The 22,727-nt window shown below is 34.8% G+C and overlaps 1 protein-coding gene across 2 annotated transcripts in view; it reads left to right on the top strand.

The window, feature by feature from the left end:
- The first annotated feature begins 3,304 nt into the window (after window positions 1-3,304).
- Window positions 3,305-22,727, top strand: part of LOC112044324 (cell adhesion molecule Dscam2-like) — a 152,503-nt gene continuing 133,080 nt past the window's right edge. For both annotated transcript variants that reach the window (XM_052888110.1, XM_052888109.1), the window contains exons 1-2: window positions 3,305-3,498; window positions 10,537-10,584. In XM_052888110.1, the coding sequence (XP_052744070.1) occupies window positions 10,554-10,584 (31 nt within the window). In that variant the 5' untranslated portion in view covers window positions 3,305-3,498; window positions 10,537-10,553. The remainder of the gene's footprint in view (window positions 3,499-10,536; window positions 10,585-22,727) is intronic.

The following is a 22,727-nucleotide window of genomic DNA, read 5'->3' as shown; positions in this document are numbered from 1 at the left end:
GGACATATTTATGTAAAAATCCACGCGGACGAATATGCGGAAAAAATAATGTAAGCTTAAAAAAAAACAATATGCTTTTAAATGGAAAACAATATGGCATTATATTAAATTTCATTTTTGGGTGAAAATATTTTAATTTATAGTAAGAATTCGTTAAACAGAAAATAACAAATAAAAGTAAAATTGTGCATGCAATGCACCTGTGCGGCTGTAAACTTTTGCTTGACACTTATCACCCATGTCATAAATGGGTGATAAGTGTCAAGTCAACCTAATATATGGGTGTTAAGTGTCAATTTTCGCGCCTGTAATTTCACCGGCATACTCTTCATTTTCAGCTATAGACACAGTAAAGTGTTTGTCCAATCGATTTTCAGCGACAATGTGTGCGAGGTGCCGAACTAGTGTAATAAATAGTGATGGATGCGCGGTCCACGCGCCGCAGCTCTCGTAAATTTAAAATGACACCCAGTTATTGTGGAGCGACCACGAAATATAAATTTCGTTACGCGTCCGCGACTTCGCATCGTATAGCTCTGTTTTTCGTAGTTTCAAACTTCAATTAGCAGTTTGTGGGCTTACATCCCCATGCCCCAGAGTAGGTACGTGTTAGTAATTTACTAATGTATATATGTATAAAAGTTTATCAGTGACTGATTCAATGCCAAGCCAAAATTATTATTTTATAGCTACTGTTACACATGCTCATTTCAAGCACGAAAGCATGCTGTTATTGAGCAGTTGCTACTTATTAGCATGTGTATCGCAACATTGCTAATAATGAGCATGCTTATTTTGAGCTTGCTCAAGAATCAACAGTCGTACGATTTATGAGCATGCTACTTGCTGCGCGGGTGGAAGGGGGCGTGCTTTTAGTTTGGTTTGCTTATTGAGTATGCTAGTCGATCAGCATTGTTATTCTGTTTTCTTTTCACCTTTATCTCTCCCTGTCTAACACGATACTATAGACAGAGAGCGATAGATACAAATTAGCATGTGTAATTGGAATGTTTGATTTGAGCGTGCTTATTCAGGAGCATACTTAAAAATAGCATGCTTATTGCTAGCAAATGTAAACTGATGATAAACATGCTCATATGTAGCATACTTAATAGCACATTTTAGCATGCTATTTTAGAGCATATATAACAGTACCTTAATACTATAAAAATCTTTGTCCGATATATTATATCTATACACTGTTGATTGCGACAGTTTTACTCACTAATTTGAAAATTAAAGTTGCGAGATACTTTCAAGATATCTGTAATACGGGTAGTTTCTGAATAATATAAAAAAGCTACAGAAGCGCTTGTCTGGAAGAGATTCCTTTGTAGCGTTAAAGTGCTGTTTTTATCGTAAAGTGCTGAACAATGTAGTTTTGGTTGGTAAAACAATGATGACGGAAAAACTGCGAATAGGAATTTGTAGTTTTCTGATCAACATTTTTTTTATTAATCTGACTATAAACAACTAAATCATGTTTAACTTATTACAGTTTTTGTTCTTTAGCTGTTCTTTTTAGGGTTCCATCCCTAAAAAAAAAAACGGAACTCTTATAGCTTTGCTTTGTTGTTTTTTTCTGTCTATCTGTCTGTCAAGACCCATTATCTCGGAAATACGTAAATGTATCAAGTTGAAATTAAAACTATAAACACCAATATACAATCCCAAGAAGCTATGAAAAAATCAAACTTCTAAGTAAATGTAAAAACAAGGTTACGGATGTTTATGTAACGAAAAACGTATATTTTTCAAGGGATTAAAAATTTGTACTTCCCGTTAACCTAAATTTATGGTATTTGGTAAGTAATATCGTCTTATAAGTACTTCAAGTGTATGGAAAAATCTAAAAACTATACGTTTGTAATATGACCTCAAAAATAGGGTCTTCATGCAAGGAACGGTGGTGAGGTGACCGTAATGGTATCGTATGAAAGGGCTAAGCTTAAACAGCCTAGCTTCTTAAATTATTTTTATGGTGCATAGTTTTCAATATTTTAGGAAGAATTATTTGTACGGAACCCTCCTTCGACGAGTGCAATTCGCACCTGTCGAGAAATATATGTGTGGTTCGTGAACCAAGCATCATTGTCAGAAATACTTGTTGTCTTTAAATCCTCATGGAAATAAACAAAATACAAATTAAATAGCTCTTTGTGTTCTTTAAGAGTTCATTGTAAATAATTCGGCTATCATGCTTCACTAAGCGAACATAAAATGTTATAAATAAGTCAGATAGCTGCAGGTTATGAATCGTTTACTGGTGTATTCGTGAAAAATTATTATTCTTTAAAACCCTTTTCGCGTAAATGTGAGTAAAAGTAATAATTATCATCCTATTTAAGTAAATTAAGAGTTTTTTTTAAAGGACGTCTATTTCCAACGTCCAAAATTAAAAATGCAAGACTGCTCGAAAAAAAAATTAGTGTTTAAAAAAACATAGACTCGAAATGAGAATTGATTGTTAAAAAACGCTGTCGTGTGAACATACACTTGATAATGCATTTGTTGTATTTGACCGTTTCTTTAGCGTCCGTTAAAAAAACTCTTGTGCGAATGAAGGCTTACGGTCACGACAGACATGTCAGACATTCCTACAGGAGAGGAGACTTAGAGTTTAGGACCCACCACGCTGTTCCAATGTGTTTTGTCGAGCATAGGATAATAATGATTAACACTTTACTATTCGAATGTTAATGAATAGGGTCGGCACGGTAAACCAATTCGGAGTTAAGATTATTTTTACCGAATAAAAAAGTGCATTATTACAATGTCATATCCCGTGGACAAACCCAGGAACTCGTGATCCGAAGCTACAAATGCCAACACAAATCACAACAAGTGAAAGAAATTATAGCAAATTTAATAAAAATATATGCGCAAGTTACTTTACATAATATCAACGATGCGGGTGAAAAATGATAAATCTGCCCGCCTAAAAAAATATGACACTCCAAAAAAAAAATGGAACCCATAAATCGAAAAGAAATATTTCACGGTCCGGTATTCAGAGCATTGCGTTCAACTACGGAGCGAATAGTAGAAAGGAAAGGTATAAAAGCTTCACCCTTTCTAAAAACACGTAAATAGAAGAGTGGAACGTTCGTACCGTTCGGTTCGAATGGCGGCAGCGCACACACACGTAGAGTTTCACACACGGGGAATAAACGATGTGAAATGGGAAAAAACTTAAATATGTATGAGTGCGGGTAAATATATAAATCGGTATATAGGCGTTTATATAAAATAGGTAGTGAGCGCGGACGGTTGGCGCTTGGCTCAGTCTCTCGCGGTCCTTGCAGCATCCGCCCGCCCTGGTCGACGCCGCGTCGATTACGCGCGAGTATTTCCCGAAAGTGTTTTTATATCCTCATATGTTTATTACCCGCTCCTAAATAAACTTTTCATAGACTGCTTAGGCTATGGACATTGCTGTGTGAATGTGGTATGAATTTGACTCGCTTCGATGTGTTTGAACGAAGTTGTGGAAAGTTGGTGAGTGACGAAACTTTCTTGAACTAATTAATATATTAATTTACTGCAAACATGAGAGATCAAACGGAACGCGTTAGTTTTGACGAAGCAGTGTCTAATTTAGTGATTAAGATAATTTCGTTTTTATTGATATAACTTTAGTAACAAAAATATAGATTAACAGTGAAAAAAAAAATGTTTTTTTCTAACTCACTTTAATTTTTTGTTAAACAGAAATACTATTTTATTTCTATAAGGAATCAAACTTAGGAAAACTATATTATTTTAACTAATTTAAGCAGGTGTCTGAGTATCTACATTCAGTAATCACACTTCGCACTAATATTATAAAGGCGAAAGTTTGTGTGTAAGTGTGTAAGTATGTTTGTTCCTCTTTTACGCTGCGGATACTGAAGCGATTTGGCTGAATTTTGGAATGGAAATAGAATTTACAGTAAATTAGCACATAGGCTACTTTTCGTCTCGGAAAAATCTATGGTTCCCATGGGATTTGGAAAAACTGAATTCCATGCGAACGAAGTCGCGGGCGCCCGCTAGTCCTAAAATATATCTTAAAATGTTATATTAAGTTAAAGTTTTATAAAGTTAAAGAAGATGATCTGAAAGTCCCTCCGACTTGCTTTAGCTAGAAGAACGATTTAGTCGTATAATATGCTAAAAATTGCTTAATTCATAATAGAAAAAGCCCAATATCTTTAGATTGGCTTATTAGATCCTCATCATTTATATACGAGTAACTGTGTTTGACGTGTGTGTTTCTTACACACGTCAAGATTTCTAGAGAGAGGAATGGTTTTGTGTCAACAAGTGAAAGAATACGAATAATAATCTATGAGAAGTAAATGATACAAAAATTTTGTCAAGTAAAGATATATAATATTTAAAAATTAAAATTACACTTCTAAAAATGATACAAATCACATTAATCACACTAATATTATAAAGGCAAAAGTTTGTGTGTAAGTGTGTAAGCGTGTAAGTATGTTTGTTCCTCTTTTACGCTGCGGCTACTCGAGCGATTTCGCTGAAATTTTGAATAAAAATAGATTTTACTCTGGATTAACACATAGGCTACTTTTTATCACTGAAAAATCCATGGTTCCTGCGGGATTTGTAAAAAACTAAATTCCACGAAGTCGCGGGCTTCCGCTAGTAAAATTATATTTGGAAATACAAGATCAAAAATAAACTTCTGTCAATGAAAATCAACACGCTAGATAGTTTGATTTCATTTTTTCATTTCATTGTGTGTATGTCGACGAGTAACCGATTGTTGTAAATCGTTATAAAAGTAATTTCAAGTTAGAACAACGTAAGCGAGAATAAAAATATATCACGGGAGTGAACCATAAATTTTCCGGAACACAATCAATTTAAACTTTACACTATAACATTTATGTTCGCCATTTTTACTTGACGGCTCCCGTGAGTTGTTTTAAACGGTCACAAAGTTTGTAGGTGAGCTAATGTATCGATTTAGTATTAAAATACATTGGCCAGACTCAGCTTAGACTAGACTAAGGCCCTAAATTTATACTAATAATAGTTGAAGCCCGCGGTTTCACCCGTGTACTTCCTGTTCGGTGATAAAAAATAGCTCAAGACATTCATAAATAACGTTTGTATAGGTAAAAGAATTTTTAAAATCGGTTTAGCATATCCAGAGATTACCCCTATAACACCACAAACTTTGTAATATAATTATAGATTACTAGCGGATGCGACTCCGTCTGGGTGGAATTCACTTTTTCACAAATCCCGCGGGAACCATGGATTTTTCCAGGATGAAAAGTATGTTAATATATTACACTTAATTATGTTACTTAACCATTCAAACAGAAGAAGAAAATAAATACTGCAATAAGCACACAAAAAAATATAATAATAAATAAAAAACATTAAAAAAATTAAAAAGCATGAAGTTGTAAGACTGCAATATGAAGTCCATTTTAACATCATCCTGAGAGACTCTCAAAATTCAAAACGCCATTCATCAGACGCAAAACCGCTATTACCTTAAAATAAAGTCTCAATATGTATAATGGAACAATTTGTTTCGCGCACCGTAATTTTCGCCTGACAGTTAAATTAGTCTGTAGTCCACAAATAAATGGAACGTCGCTGGTACGGGCGAATAATAGGCCGAAGCTCGCCGTTTTATAAGTAAGAGGGTATTGTGAAAAACCACTTTAGTTGATCGAATACTGCTTTTAAAGAATGAGGCGCGGGGGGAGAGGTACCTAGTTCTATTGTGTCGGCACTATGATAGTCAGCTTCCGGCTACAATGGAGTAATTAAGCATTTGCAAGTTTTACTTTCCCATAATGATATTACTTTAGCATTTGATTTTTTTTAATGGAATTTTGAAATTTATACATACAAGTAAAAAACTTCGTTAGTAAATAAGAGAATATAATATGCATAATAATATAAATAAAATATCTTCAAAACCTTTTATATATATTATACTATATTTTTACGTATTTTTACTTATAAAATCATCTAGTAGATGTTTTAAATCGGTATTGGGCCAGCGTGGTGGACTACTTTCATAGTTGTCATAATTGTTTATTTAACTGGTACCTACTGGCCTAACCCCTCTCATTCTGAGAGGAGACTATTGCTCAACAGTGAGCCGAATATGGATTGCTAATGATGATGACGATTTATTATTATTATTTTATTAATTTAAAAAAAAATTTATAATAAAATAGCCAAATTTTACTAAAATTAAAATTAAGAGAAATAGTCATAGTAAAAGCACAAACGTGTACTACATAAAAAAAAAAATGTAAAAATAAACAAACAGAACAGCGTTTAATTTTCCACTGGGAGCATCTGTAGCTCGCCTAATATTTTATTTCATGCAATTTCTGTTTATTTAACTTCGCTGCGGAAGTGCAGTTTTGCTGTTGATTAAAAGAATAACAAGCTTTGTATGAAAATTCATTACTTAGAACCGAGTTGCTCATAGACTAAGCAAACGAGACGGTTGGAACTTGGAACTAATAAAATCGTAAAACAAATATGGACACACTTAGTTTGCTTAGGTATGCTAAAGTGATATTATTAAATGGAAAGATTTGATTCTAACGGCTAAAATCTACTTGACCAATTTAAATAATTCTTCAAAAACAAAAAAAAAAGATATCATATATTATTTACACTTGTATTCCTACGGAATATTCTTATTTAGTGCCTACAATTAGATAGGCGTGTTATAAATTTCGTTTCGTCTTTTTTTTACCTTTTTTTGAAATCGGTTTAGTAACTCCAGAGATCACCCCCTAAAACACCACAAACTTTATTTACCTCTATTGTATAATAAAGAAAACAAGTATATACTCGTAGATGAGCTACAAAAGTGCTACGAAATTGCTACGCACGTGCTACAAAATTGCTACGCACGTACTACGAACATGCGTGTCTTATAGTGGAATTCATAGACGTTGCAGGGGCATCCCCAGGGGACCATTCACCCGCTGAGTGTCGAATTCTCATACGCATAGAGTTTACATTCGACACTCAGCGGGTTAACGATCCCCTGAGGCGCCCCCGCAACTTCTATGAATTCCAGTGTTAGTAGGCGAAATAAGCAGATGACCCACATGGTGACGGTGACATGACATTCTATAATGTGGGATGTAATACAAAGAATATCGGGACTAACACAGCTCGTTATTGTTCTTTATTTAGGATAATTTCCAAAGTTTTCTGTTCACGTTGGCCAATTTCATATAGCGAAAGAGCTTGACCAGCAGAAGTTTGATGACAATGACTGATGATGTTGTTTTTACTTTAATCACACTAATATTACTCGTATAAAGGTGAAAGTTCGCGTGTATGTTTGTTTCTCCTTTGCGCTGCGACTACTAAAGCGATTTGGCTGAAATTTGTAATGGAAATAGACTTTACTATTGATTAACAAATAGGCACTTCTATCCCGGAAAACCCCATGGTTCTCGGGATTTTTGAAAATCTTAATTCAACGCGGACGAAGTCGCGGGCGTCCGCTAGTGAATAATAATAATAATATGCTCCTGACCGATTTAGTTTTCTGTATAAATTAACAATAAACGCAGGATATATTATTATAGTGCACAAGTGATTGCGCATGCACTCTCTATTCCCTCATTCTCATTAGTTATCGTTCATTTTATATTTGCTATAAATATAAAAATGAACAAGGTACCATTATAAAAGGTATTTTCTATGAATATATAACCTCTGTATATATATATAACTCACATCACTGTGTTATTATAACCAATAAAATGTTTCTCCAAATTTAATTTGAATATATCTCCTTCCGAGTATTCTTGAACCTAAACGATAAATTCACTCAGAAATATTCAAACTCATTAATTGGCTGAGCACAAGTGTAAACACAGTGTTATCTCGTACAAATTGTTATCTTAATTAATGGAAAATATTACATTTCAGTGAGGTTATAGAACGATTTGGTCGTTAAAATTCATTGTTTTTATTAAGCCTCGGACATATTGACAGGGAACACTGATAATAAAGAATTATAGCCCTATTACCTTAAAGGATTAAGGTGTACATGACAGGTTCAGTAGTCGAGGCGTGAAAGAGTAACAAACATGCATATCATCAAAATCATCAGTTTTCGCAAATCTCGAGAAATCATGGATTTTTTCGGGATAAAAAGCCTATGTGTCAATCCAGAGTAAAATCTATTTCCATTTCAAATTTCAGCAACGTAACAAACAAAGTAACAAACATCCAAACATCCATACAAACTTTCGCGTTTATTAGTAGGATAAAATATTTTTTCTTTCATGATCTGGATATACGAGATAAAATAAATAATGATAACTAAGCTTTTGGAAATAAAAGAAACTGCAGAAAATATCCGATAATTAAGTCACTGAAAACTAATTTATCAATTGAAATTTAAAGTAAGCTTCACAAGTTATTACTAGAATTGTAGCAATTTAAAAACTACATATTCCAAGCACAGAATTGTTGACCAAAGTTACCGAAACTTTGAAAGCCTTTTCAGTCAAATAATATTTCAATTTAACTTCTGAGAAACTGGTTCGTTTGTTAGCTAGTCTTATTTCAATGTAAAAAATCGCAATATTGATATCATTTTCTAATTATAATTTGATATCATACCTATTATAATAATATTAAGACCCGTGGTTTCACCCGTTCTCCGTTAGTTCACGTTCCCGTGAGAATGTAGGAATATTAATAATATTGCCTATGCCACTCATAAATAACGTGGCTTACTAGTGTTAAAAGAATTTTCCAAATCGGTTCAGAAGATACAGAGATTACAACTTACAACACCAAAAACTTTACCTCTGTATAATATAATAGATGACCATTGTTCAATTTAAACAATTAACAATTATGGCAACATTTTCATTATTCTAACAAATATTCTGTATTGAGTTTTAACCTATATTTTAGTCATAAAATCTGTGTCTAATACGAAAAATGTCAAGGTAGAAGCTTATAAAAATCTTTCTTTATGGATTAAATTAAAAAAGAATATAATTCTTTATTTTCTTAAGTTGTGTTTAAGTTAATTCTATAAAATAATGCCACAACCACGGTCCATGCAAACAAATTGAATTATCAATATCATCAATAAAGTTTATGGTATTTTTATCGTGGAACGAACCTTGTTAAATATACATTTATCCGACTATCGTTCCAGAGATTAGAGCGTTTAAACAAACATACAAAAATAACTTCCTCTTTATAATATTACTTTAGATGTTGAACAACCGCAAAGTGAGCTTAAAATCATTATTTTTTAGTTGTTTCATTAGTCCCGTGGGTAGCTTGTTTAGCAACTCTGCACTGAGCGAACAACATTAAACTAAATTAAGACGTTTGCCAAGTTTAGTTTAGTAGTTATTTTTGAGAGCTTGCCATTTCACAGTGTTTCTTGTGGAAAAGAACAGCTACTCGTACTAAGTGGTGTGCACAAGGGTTTTTAAGAAGGGTAGGCATTACTCGTATAGATGCAAAATAGAAATTTCCTGTAAGCATGTAAGTTTATGCACAAACAGTACCATTTTAATCCGCGCCACAGACGTTCAGTTTTAACTGCGCAGTTTTAGTTGTACAGTTTTGATTGTACAGTTTTAGTTGTACAGTTTTAATTGTACAGTTTAATTGTACAGTTTTATTAGTACAGTTTTAATTTTACGTTTTAATTGTGCAGTTTTAATTGTACAGTTTTATTTGTACAGTATTAATTGTACAGTTTTAACTGTTCTGTTTTATCTTTATTTAGCTTTGTCCAATCGAACACGATTTATTATTATTTGCGAATTGATTAGGCTTTTACTCTCCTCGACATCCGAAGAAATTCACGAATTTCATTACATTTAATAAAATATAATTACTCCAACAACTTAACAGTTGGCTTCGCTTCTATAGAACTTTTAGTGAGCGCGAGCGAGGCTTGTAAGATGTTTTATAAACAACATAAAGCATTTATTGCTTATAATTACTAAGGTTGAGCAAAGGGAAGGAACATTCATTTCACAGCCAATTAATATTTATCATAGAATACAGACTATACTTATGAGTATATAATACTTTTGTACTTGATTTGGTCGTTACATACTATTTAACGTGTGTATTTTTGATTAGGGACTTGGATAGTTTGAAAATTCAATTGTACTCGGGCGGGGATATTGTTTTTTCATAATAACAACGAATTTATTAGTTAGTAAGTACTACGTCTGAAGAGTCAACTTCAACAAAAGATGTATATTTATAAATAAAATGCACATTTTAAACTAGAGGGAACTCCGCGGTTTCCCTCGCATAGTTCCGCTGAAAAACGAGAATAAAATATATAGTGATAATGTAGCTCCATTGGTGAAAGAACATTATTTAAATCGTTTTAGTTGTTTAGGCATGTAAACAAAATGAAGTATGGTAACCTAATGAAGTATGGTTTAATTAAGAATAGCCAATAAATAATATTAGTAGGACTCTAGGAGGAGGAGTTTTTAGTTATCTTTAACATATATTTCTTCTTTACAGGAGCTTCTAATGCTGGCATGGTGTCTATAACTATCATCGCAATATTTGGTAAGTTTTATTATACAAGAGCAAGTTATATAGGCAACCGAATAAGAAGTCCAATCGGATCTTCAGCTATGTAGAACAACAAATCAAATGCACACCACACTACTTCTATAATGAAATGAAATGAAAATGAAAATACCACAAAGAAACATACAATACAAAAAAATAATAAAAAAAATGCATTGGCGATATATAATATGTGGGATGGTACCCCAACAAACAAACAGTGTAAATATTAGCTAGAATGAAGTAAGTACATAGGTGAAAAACATACACAATCAAGTTCGAATCTCAAAATAATATAAAAATATTTAATCTTAATAATAAACCACATAAATATCTAAAGGTTAGAATATAGCTGATACATAGCATCAAAACCAATTTGAAGTATTTGTAAAATCACATTGAAAAATAAACACTGAAGTAAATATCACTGGAAGTTAAGAAAATAAAACACAAGCGTATCCTTCCACTTCTATTTATACATAGAATCCTTTGAAATCACACTGTAATCAAGTCCCACCCCCGTTCAGGGGATCTATTTCTAAGATACAAAGAAATGAAGGAAAAACCAGAGTAATCCTTCATCAGTTAGCCAAAGGCAATGTTGATCGAGTCACCTCGCCTCCCAGCGTACAGCTAATTGTTTGCTCTCTAACACACGGACACTCGGAAACTAGATATGCCATCTTAATTAGATATGTGCGATAAATAAACTTTTCATTAAGGACTTGTAGGTACGAGTATATCCTTGATTTGTTTACATAGTAATTAATTGTACACAAAATGATTTTAGTTTTAATAGACGCCTGCAATTTTGTCGTGTCGATTTTTACCCGACTGTAAGTAGGGTTATGCTATTCGCGCTTATCTTGTATGTATGTATATGTGTAAGTAAGTATGTATGAATCACACTATAATATTATAAAGGCGACAATTTGTGTGTAATTGTGTGAGTATGTTTGTTCCTCTTTTACGCTGCGGCTACTAAAGGGATTTGGCAGAAATTTGGAATGGAAATAGATTTTACTCTGGATTAACACATAGGCTACTTTTAATCCCGGAAAAATCCACGTCTCCCGCGGGATTTGTGAAAACCGAATTCCACGCGGACAAAGTCGCGGGTAGTTAATAAAATATTAGTTATTCAGTTCGGTTCCTATAAGTGGTCTCGTTATTGCCTTGAAGTTATGGGTAATACTCCCGAGCACTCTGTATAAAGGCGAAAGAAAGGTCACAGTGTTCATAGATCTGGTCTGAAATGTCAAATGTACCACATCCTTTTTCTGTATTTAGGTACAAGAAGCTCGTTTGAAGTTACTAAATAAAATACGAATAAACAAACACGAATTCAACAAAATGCCTCATCTAGATACTAGTATTTTCAGTATGTGGCGTCCTTCAGTTGATATAACGAGACGCTGGGAACACATGGGCGTGAAGGTGGAGTGCTTTGTGCGATTCAATCAAACCTTTGCACTGAAGAGTTTTGAGCACCAGGCGTAAAGGTGGCGGACGACCCTATTAGAGTGAGGAATATTAGTGTAGGTATGTGATTTGACGCCAATTGATTCATATCGAGTACATACGCTTGTCTTGGAAATGTATTATCTGGAGATATGTTTATTTTATTTCATCAAAAATACAAATACAACATAATGCCTCATCTAGATACTAGTATTTTCAGTATGTGTAGCGCTTCAGTTGATATAACGAGACGCTGGGAACACATGGGCGTGAAGGTGGAGTGCTTTGTGCGATTCAATCAAACCTTTGCACTGAAGAGTTTTGAGCACCAGGCGTAGAGGTGGCAACCGACCTTATTAGAGAAAGGTGTGTGATTTGACTCCTATTGATTCATTTTATATGCCTCGCTTAGAAATGGATTATATGTTGGTTAGCTCAGAAATGGGATATTTTATTTATATTTCTATTCTGCGATGAGGATTGATGAGGTCTAAAGATTCGATGCGCTTGTCTAGAAAATGCATATTTACTCTTGTAATAAGTGGCAAGAAGCTAAGAAGAATATGATGTACGTCGCTTATAAAAATATCGCTTGGAAATCTATACTAATAATATAAAGCCAAAGAATTTGTTTGTTTGAACGCGCAATGAAATCTCAGGAACTACTAGTCCGATTTGAAAAATTCTTTCATTGTTTTATAGTCTATTTATCGAAGAAGGTTATAAGCTTTATATTATTCCCGTATTCTCACGGGAACGGGAACCACGCGGATGAAACCGCGTGGCATCAGCTAGTATGTAAATATATGCAATATGTAGTCCATAAGTCGAGCTTATGAACAACATGATGCTAAGTAATAGGGTGTAAAACACAAAAATCATTAGCCAAGGAAAATATATGGAAATTTCCCAAAAAATGCTCGAGGCTTTGAAATTTTCTAACGCTACGGCCTCTGAAATATTCAAGCAATCACTTTGGGTTACGTCAGCATACTCCTGTACGCAAATAAATTCACTTCATTTTAACTTTGTGTCGTACAGCTGACGTCCTAAAAGTTAAAAGTAGAATGTCATCTCGACTTTGAGTAAGTTTAAGTTGCTTTAAGATATACAGCATTTTCATCTAGCACGAGTGGTCACTTGTTTGGCAAAGTCTTATTCAATTGAAAACGGTATAATAAATCTATTTAAAATGTATCTTTAAATCAACAAAACAATACATTCGGCCTGAAACCGCTGGATGCTGGCGGCTCCGAGCCATTTCCTGCGATCCGCTTGATGTCCTCGGTCCACCTAGTGGGGGGGGTCGATCAACACTGCGCTTTCCGGTGTGGGGTCGCCATTCCAGCACCTTGGAACCCCAACGTCCATAAGCTCTTCGAACTATGTGACCTGCCCATTGCCACTTCAGCTTCGCGACTCGATGTCAGTGACTTTGGTTCGTCTGCGGATCTCCTCATTTCTGATTCGATCACGCGGAGAATCTCCAAGCATAGCTCGCTCCATCGCCAGCTGATTTTAAGCCTTCTAATAAAGCCCAAAGTTAACCTAACTAAATAAATGTACCTTTTATAATATTATAAAAGGTTTGCTCGTTTGAATATATTTTATAGACAGATTTCCCTTTTTAATAAAGTGTATGAAATGTTATGTATGATATATTGGAATACATTACGGACACCTGCATTCACATGCGTCCGCATATATTCCAGCCTTGGATATTGGATTCTATGCTAAACCTTTTTGCGCTATACGCCGAAATGGAAAATAGAATAAAATATGCGAAGCCTCTGCAATTTCAATATCCTTTATGAGCAGAGCAGACTCGTAAAGTTACGTTATGCTTGGAGGTCCATGCAAGAGGCCTATGTCCGGCAGTAAACGTCTATCGGCTGATGATGATGATGATGATGATGATGATGACATTTATTTGTTTATTTATTATTATATATTTGCTTATTTTATGTGTACACCACATACAGAATATAAGCAAAACAGAAACATAACAAGAAGTAGAATACAAAAGGCGGCCTTATCGCTTAGTAGGGATTTCTACTAGGCAACCTTATATACCTGTAGATTGTGTGTACCTTACAATAACATATACATAGTACGTACAAAAAACTGTTGAATGTATCTATAATGTAAACTGTTATCTATATGTATGTATAATGTATGTTTCAAGATATGCATACATCTATACTAATATTATAAAGCTGAAGAGTTTGTTTGTTTGTTTGTTTGATTGAACGCGCTAATCTCAGGAACTACTTGTCCGATTTGAAAAATTCTTTCAGTGTTAGATAGCCCATTTATCTAGGAAGGCTATAGGCTATATATTTTTCCCGTATTCCTACGGGAATGGGAGCCACGCGGGTGAAACCGCGCGGCGTCAGCTAGTATCGGATATATAAAAGACTTGGGATCAAATGTAATATTTTGATAAGTTTTCGATTTCTATAATGTTTCCTCTGAAAACATGAGCCGCAAAGAAAAAATGCTTTGAACAAAAAGTCCTTTAATTAACATATAACTGAAGTTTATTTCATGTTTTGATAACTTTCACGACTGCTAGAAATTAATTAAATTAGTGCATCCTAGTATCCGCAGTCTTATTTAAAAACCTTTATAAAATAATTATAAACGTTTAATACATTAATGGCTCTAATTTTTACTACAATAAATATATATATTTGAATATAATAATATTCTTTTTAATATAATAAATGAATAATCATGTCTTCAAAAATTAAAGCCAATATTTTTTATTTGGATTATGTTGTAAACAAAATATGCGTTAAAATTTAAAAGAACAAAAACTATCTAATTTAGAACAAAGACAGACGTACAAACGAACAGAACCCTCATATATTCACAACAATGTGATTATATGAGGGTTATATTTTTGTGATGCGAAACCCTAAATAATAGAGCGGTGTATCAAGAACCCTTTTATTCGAATGATATACGTAGTACAAATATATCGTAATCGAATGCCGATGATAATCAGCTTACACTGGTGAAAATTCGCGTATCGCTTCGGTTATTTAAAATTAAGCTACCCGTGTATATTTGCATATTCGCCTTAATTGGATGAAAAAATGTATATTGTATGGAGTCTCCGGGGACACTTTCTGATATGCGAAGATATTAAAATCATGCGTTATTATAAAAAAGAGAAATGCCAATAATCAAAATAATATGGGTTATTCGTAAACTCGGTTTCTTTCGGAGGACAAAGTCACCAAAAAATATTATTTTCTTGCAGACGCCCGCGACTTGGTTCGCGTGGAATTCAGTTTTTCACAAATCCCGCGGGAACCATGGATTTTTCCGGGATGAAAAGTAGCCTAAGTGTTAATCCAGAGTAAAATCTATTTCCATTCCATATTTCAGCCAAATCGCTTTAGTAGCCGCAGCGTAAAGGAGCAACAAACATACACACACACTTACAAACTTTCGCCTTCATAATATTAGTGTGATTATATTGGACACAACACACACACAATACACAGAAAACAAGCAATAAAAAATAAAATATATATTACAATTTAAAATAAAGAAAACTAAAAAATAAAAGATATGATATAAACGCGAAAATTTGTATGGATGTATGTTTGCTTGGATGTTTGTTACTCTTTAATGCCGCTACTACTGAAGCGATTTGAGTGAAATTTGGAACAGAAATAGATTTTACACTGAATTAACACATAGGCTTTTTATTCCTGAAAAATCCATGGTTCCTGTGGGATTTGTGAAAAACTGAATTCCACGCGGACGAAGTCGCAGGCGTCCGCTAGTATTAAATATAGCTAAAGATGGTGTGTGGTACCAAAATAATTACCACTCAGCATGTGCTACGTTGGTGATGGATGCACCAGCGCTGGTCTTCCGTGGAGCCATGTGGTTACGTTATACGTTGAAAATTTACTGTGCGATAGCATATTTCGTAATATTTTTCATGGAAAAGCCATTAAATGTTTGTGGCTTATGTGGCTTTTATTTCCTGAAAGTGACCTGGTTAACGGAGATGAAAATATTGAAATTATATATTACTGATTTACATTTAAATAAAATCTGTATGAAACCGTTTTTAAATGCGACACTTTGCTACAGAACTTACAAAATGTAGGTAGTATGTGTAAGGACCCTCGTCCTTATTTTATGAGAAGCTAAACACTAGCTCAGAATTATCTCTACACTGTTAAGGCAAGCAAACCGCGCACGACCACTCAAGTCGACCGCCAGTGACAGTGACTTGGATTGACTCATTGCCCCCACTACCAATGTACATGAGTGTATGTAGTATTGTACGTATCTATTTAGTATAAACAAACACTACAGTAGGTATTTTAAGAACAAAACCAGTAGGGAGAACAAATTTAAATCGGTCGCCAAGTCAATTTAGTTCTGCGGTGTTTTATAGTTCAAGGCTGGTTTTCAGCTGTGATATTTTTATTGAAGAATGGTATTATAATTTTAAAAAAAACTTTTTCGTAATGTATGATTATGATTTTATTTTTAAAAATAATAAGATAGTAGAAAATGTAGCCATCACGTAAACATCGAGGCTATCCAGCTACTCGACGTTACGAATACAGTGAGAAGACTTAAGAGTGTGCAATATGTAATTTGGTGGTTACAAATGGTTCGGGATCTCAGATTCTGGAAAAGTAAGGAGCCTGATATTTGGGTAAATGATATTTCAAAGTGTTAGCTTCGTTATGAGTATACAAAATACACAATTTGTAAAACTTTTCTCGATAGTTTATTTTTTTGAAAAATACGTGTTTTGCTCACATTTTGCTATCAATGTCAGGAAAAGCAAACTTTTTTTCTTAAATTTTTGTTAGGTAGAGAAAATTAGGTATATATCTTGAACATGGCCATTTTGTTTTTCGTTATGTTGTTTAATTTACTTGCAATTAGGCAAAAATGGTTTTGGCGCTCACGTCATAAAATTTGCGTCGCGCTCAATCCGCTCCGTGCTTTTCACTCACGTGAAAGTTCGGCGTCTCGCTTGCGCTTCGAATTTTATCCATATCGTACCGACGTGCTGCGCGCTCTTAAACGGACCAAACCATTTGAGTTAGTGTTTAGTGACTAATGTAGTGTTAAGTGCTACATGGAAGATCACGTGAAAAAGTGACCTAAAGACGTAATAGTTAGTGAAAGACTAAGATTAAGTTATTGGTCATTATCTTAGTATAATATGAATATATTATAAGTTTAGGTTAAAGATAAGTTACTAATTAGTCATATAAGTAGGCTAGATCGTAATTTTATGAAGTATCAAATTAATTATTTTATAAAGTACTTTATAAGAGAGGAAAAAAAAGAAAAGTGTTCTTGCCATCATTCCACGTGAGCATGATTTGTATATTTATTAAGATAAGTTAGCAGTTCCTTATCGTATTCTTTCTCAATAAAAAACAAGATAGTCTTAAATATTATCTTACTAAACAGACTCTATCACAACTGTTAATATGTTGAAAAAGTTATCAAACCTGTCGAGAGTCCCGACGCACACGTTTTTTAAGTTAAATAAACTTTAAAGGTATTAAAAGTAAGGGCTTAAGGTAAGTAAGGGCTTTAAAGGTAAGGTACACACCCCTCATTTTTACGTTAAAGTTAAAAGCACCTGCCTGTCTAAAGTTGCAACATTTTGGCATTCATAAGGACTTGAGAACAATACTGAATAGAAAGTTCACGTTCGTAGCCATGACAAATTATGTTGGCTCGCGGTCCTGCGTCATTTTCCGCAAAAATGCGCCGCCATTATTTGTTCATTTGTATTGTGCCCCCCCCTCCTCCACCGTCTCGCCTGTTGTTCCAGGAGACACTGAGACCCAGTTTATAAAATGCCGTTTCGCTTACGGAGACGGGATTTAAGTACTTTTCCCGTCATTTTATCGAAGTATTACTCTTTTCAGATATTTATAGTTCAGAAAAATGGCACCATAATAAATATTGTATACTCATGAACTTTATATCTATTTATCATATCCTACTAATATTAAAAACGGTTTCGATGTTTGTTACTCTTTAACGCCGCTACTACTGAAGCGATTTGGCTGAAATTTGGAATGGAAATAGATTTTACTCTGGATTAACACATAGGATCAGCCCGGAAAAATCAATGGTTCCCGCGGGATTTGTAAAAACTGAATTCCACGCGGACGAAGTCCCGAGCGTCCATAAATAAATAAATGAGAGAAATAATTCGTTTATGTACCTAGTATAATTAACGACATTAAGTCATAAAGAGAATCCCATTACAACAATCGTTTTGTTCATATGTAAACGTGAGTAATAAGTTTCCAGCATGACTCGGTACAAGTTTGGAAGTTGATACATACGCTTAAACTAATTTGCGAGTTCATCCCGACAGTTTACGGTGTATGCGCCGACCGAGTTAATTCGTCTAATTGTTTTTGTTGTTTTACCTGGTTAGTTTGGGCTTTTAAAATGATTAATTATTGTATAGACCAGGGGTTCCCAATCTTTTTCATCCAGTTACTTACAGTAGTTTGTCAGTATTTTTTTGTGAAAATAAATAAATAAATATACTTAAACAATACACATCACTATCTAGCCCCAAAGTAAGCATACAGAGTAGCTTGTGTTATGGGTGCTAAGATAGTTGATATTATAATATTAATATACAATTATATACTACATGTAAATACTTATATAATGTATAAATACACACAGACACTGGAAAACACCCATGTTCATCACACAAATATTTTCCAGTTGTGGGAATCGAACCCACGGCCGTGGATGCAGAAAGCAGGGTCACTACCCACTGCGCCACGCGGCCGTCAAGAAAAAGAAACAAATAGGACCTATATAATTAAGGATCAAACGAACTTACCTGGAAGTGAAGTTCGATCATAATTATATGATCAGCTCACTCGACCCGATTTAAGTTAACATATTGTAGTATACACCTATGCTTCAGCCTATGACACAGTTTTTTAAAGATATTAGGAACTTTTTTAAATATCACCATGGCAACTCGAACACCACTCCTGCACGACCCGAGGTCGCCATTTTCATTCTGTATTTCTGTGTCCAAGCCTAGACACACTTATCCAAATAATCGTAGAAATATTAGAATTTATAATAATAGTTGACATAAGTAAGTAGGTACTTATGTTCGTAGCGTTCCAATAAGGTACTCGCGCATATTTGTGGTTTCGAATAATGAATGAGGATCGACTCAAGTCTTTAAATTCTACTAGGGCGTTGCGGCGCACACTTTGGGAACCACTGGTATAGACTATTTTATACAGTACTAGCAGACGCCCGCGACTTTGTCCGCGTGAAATCCTACCCTTACCCTACCCTACTATACCCTAAGTATCATATGTCCATCTCCTGGTTCTAAGCTACCTCTCCACCAATTTTTAGCCAAATAGGTCCAGCCGTTCTTGAGTTACAAATAACTAACGCGACTTTCTTTTATATAATAGATAGAAGGTAAACACAGCAGAAACGCATTGTTATACTATATAAATTAATACAGGGGGAGGCGTGTGACACTCACAGACCAAATATGGTAATTTATAAAAATGTTTACTTTTTCTGACTTCTTCAGCTCCACACAAACACGCCTGTCTGTCGGTTCAACCAATGTTAAATTGCCGAAATAAGAAATAGTATACTAATATTATAAAGCTGAAGAGTTTGTTTGTTTGGTTGAACGCGCTACTGGTTCGATCTGAAAAATTGTTTCAGTGTGAGATAGCCCATTTATCGAGGAAGGCTGTAGACTATATATTATATCGGTATTCCTACGGGAACGGGAACCACACGGGTGAAACCGCGCGGCGTAAGCTAGTCTAATAAAGTAGTTAAAACTTTCCGTCCGAATATAGAATAAAAAATAAAGTATAAACACTAACTAAACACACAATGTTTAAACACCCGACTACGTAAAAAAGGGCTGTAAAACAACAACAAAAAAATTTACTATTAAAGTAAAAGTAAAAGTGATATTTGTGCGTATTTAAGATAATTTTAGCAACTGTGTAATCCTATTTCGAGCAGACATTTTACTTTGTTACTCAACCTTGTGAAAAGATAATATGTATTAATAGCAGGGCTATTGAGTACAAATAATCCTCACATTTTCGGCTCCGGTTCGCTTTCGTTAGATATTCCATTTGTATTTGCCAGCATTATTTTCTTACTTACTAATTATTTATTCATACTAACGTTTGAGTAGGTCTCTGTAGTGATGTTAATTGGTTCATTAAGTTTATGATTGTACGTCATGAGAGCCGTGGTAGCCCAGTGGATATGACCTCTGCCTCCGATTCCGGAGGGTGTGGGTTCGAATCCGATCGGGGCATGTTGTGCATTTCAAGAAATTAAATATCACGTGTCTCAAACGGTGAAGGATAAACATCGTGAGGAAATCTGCATACCTGAGAATTTTCTTAATTCTCTGCGTGTGTGAAGTCTGTCAATCCGCATTTGGCCAGCGTGGGACTATTGGCCTAACCCCTCTCATTCTGAGAGGAGACTCGAGCTCAGCAGTGAGCCGAATATGGGTTGATAATGATGATGATGACGTAATCAAATGAAATGTATAAGAAGGCTCAGAGAGACACAGCAAGCGACGTAACGCGCGTGATCGAATCAGAAATGAGGAGTTCCGCAGAAGAACTAAAGTCACCGACATAGCTCAACATGTCGCGAAGCTGAAGTGGCAATGGGCGGGGCACATTCGAAGAGACAATGGACGTTGGGGTTTCAAGGTGCTGGAATGACGACCACTTACTAGAAAGCGTACTTTTGTAGTGTTGATCAGGTGGATTGACGACAACAAACGAGTCGCAGTGATTCGCTAAATGCAGGCGGCTCAGTATCGTGATGTTTGGTCCTTACAAAAGGCCTATATCCTGCAGTGGACGTCCATCGGCTGATATGATAATGATGATGAATATAATAAGGTTTGTTGATGGTAAAACAAACACACAATAACGCTAACAATACACTGGTGAAAACCACAATCAAATCGATTCAGCCGTTCTTGATTTTAGTATACACAAATAGGCAAATACTAGTAAAGTAATTTTGGACACACATTAAATGGTAATTTTTGGTACGGCCGCGTGGCGCAGTGGGTAGTGACCCTGCTTTCTGCATCCACGGCCGTGGGTTCGATTCCCACAACTAGAAAATATTTGTGTGATGAACATGGGTGTTTTCCAGTGTCTGTGTGTATTTATACATTATATAAGTATTTATATGTAGTATATAATTGTATATTAATATCATAATATCAACTATCTTAGCACCCATAACACAAGCTACTCTGTATGCTTACTTTGGAGCTAGATAGTGATGTGTATTGTTTAAATATATTTATTTCTTTATTTATTTTTAATATTCAGACACGATTCGTTTACGATTTTGTTATTAGAATGCATATAAACTTTTGAAAGAGTAAAAATAAATGTAAATTAAAGATATTACAATACTTTAGGATTATATCCGAGTACAAAATTACAAGCATATTCTAAATGTACGAGTAATTCAGTAGAAGGGACAAAGCCGTCACATAGTTATGGGCACATTTGGCTCCCAAAACAATTGTTCTAAATGTCCGGGGCACATTTCGTCCGGGTCAAACCAATCAGGTTAATCCCAGAAACAAATCCCTATTCAATTTAGTGAAATGGACGCATAACAATCACATTTTATATTATACTATACTTATACATCCTTTCTATTTATTTTCTCCAGTGATCAAATGATGCCATGTCACGACTAACATCCAGTTTCTTCATGTAAAACTAAAGTAACAGTAAAAGTAGTAAGTAGTCAAGAAGACTTTATTTTTCCGTGATTAAGACCGTCACTTTATGACGTTACTTTGACTGTTGCTTACGATGAAGAAACTGGTCGTAAGAGGAAAGAAATCCGGATAAGTTAGTAAGTAGCAGAGATCTAAGTATCAAGCAGGCAGGACTGGCAAAATGCCACGGGCTCCTTGATCAAGCAACGGCCGAAGGGGCTGTCAAGTCAAAATTAATGTAACTTTTTAACAGCACATCGTAACTGTTTTTTTTTATTTTTTTTTTATTGTTTACAAGTTAGCCCTTGACTACAATCTCACCTGATGGTAAGTGATGAGGTAGTCTTAGATAGAAGCGGGCTAACTTGTAAGGAGGAACATAAAAATCCACACCCCTTTCGGTTTTTACATGGCATCGTACCGGAACGCTAAATCGCTTGGCGGTACGTCTTTGCCGGTAGGGTGTTAACTAGTCACGGCCGAAGCCTTCCAACAGCCAGACCTGGACCAATTAAGAAAATCTCAATCTACCCAGCCGGGGATCGAACCCAGGACCTCCGTTTTGTAAATCCACCGCTCATACCACTGCACCACGGAGGCCGTCAAAACTATGGCGTAACTACTATGGCGTAACTATACCATCTGAGGTAGATGGTATAGTTACGCCACTTCAAAATGGTCTACTTTATTTTGACAAAATTAGGTAAAAGATTGAATAACACGAATAGGAAGTAGAAGATCTTACCTGAAGCGTGGCATCAGGGAGATGATTTATCATGATCATCTATGTTTTATAATGAGTAAAGATTACAATAGAAAATGTTACCATATTCTGATAACTATTAAATGATGCTTATGCAGAATGATG

This window comes from Bicyclus anynana, chromosome 21, assembly GCF_947172395.1.
Source record: "Bicyclus anynana chromosome 21, ilBicAnyn1.1, whole genome shotgun sequence".
Taxonomy (NCBI): domain Eukaryota; kingdom Metazoa; phylum Arthropoda; class Insecta; order Lepidoptera; family Nymphalidae; genus Bicyclus; species Bicyclus anynana.
The sequence above is the reverse complement of the archived record's forward strand: the minus strand, read 5'-3'. Positions and strand labels throughout refer to the sequence as shown.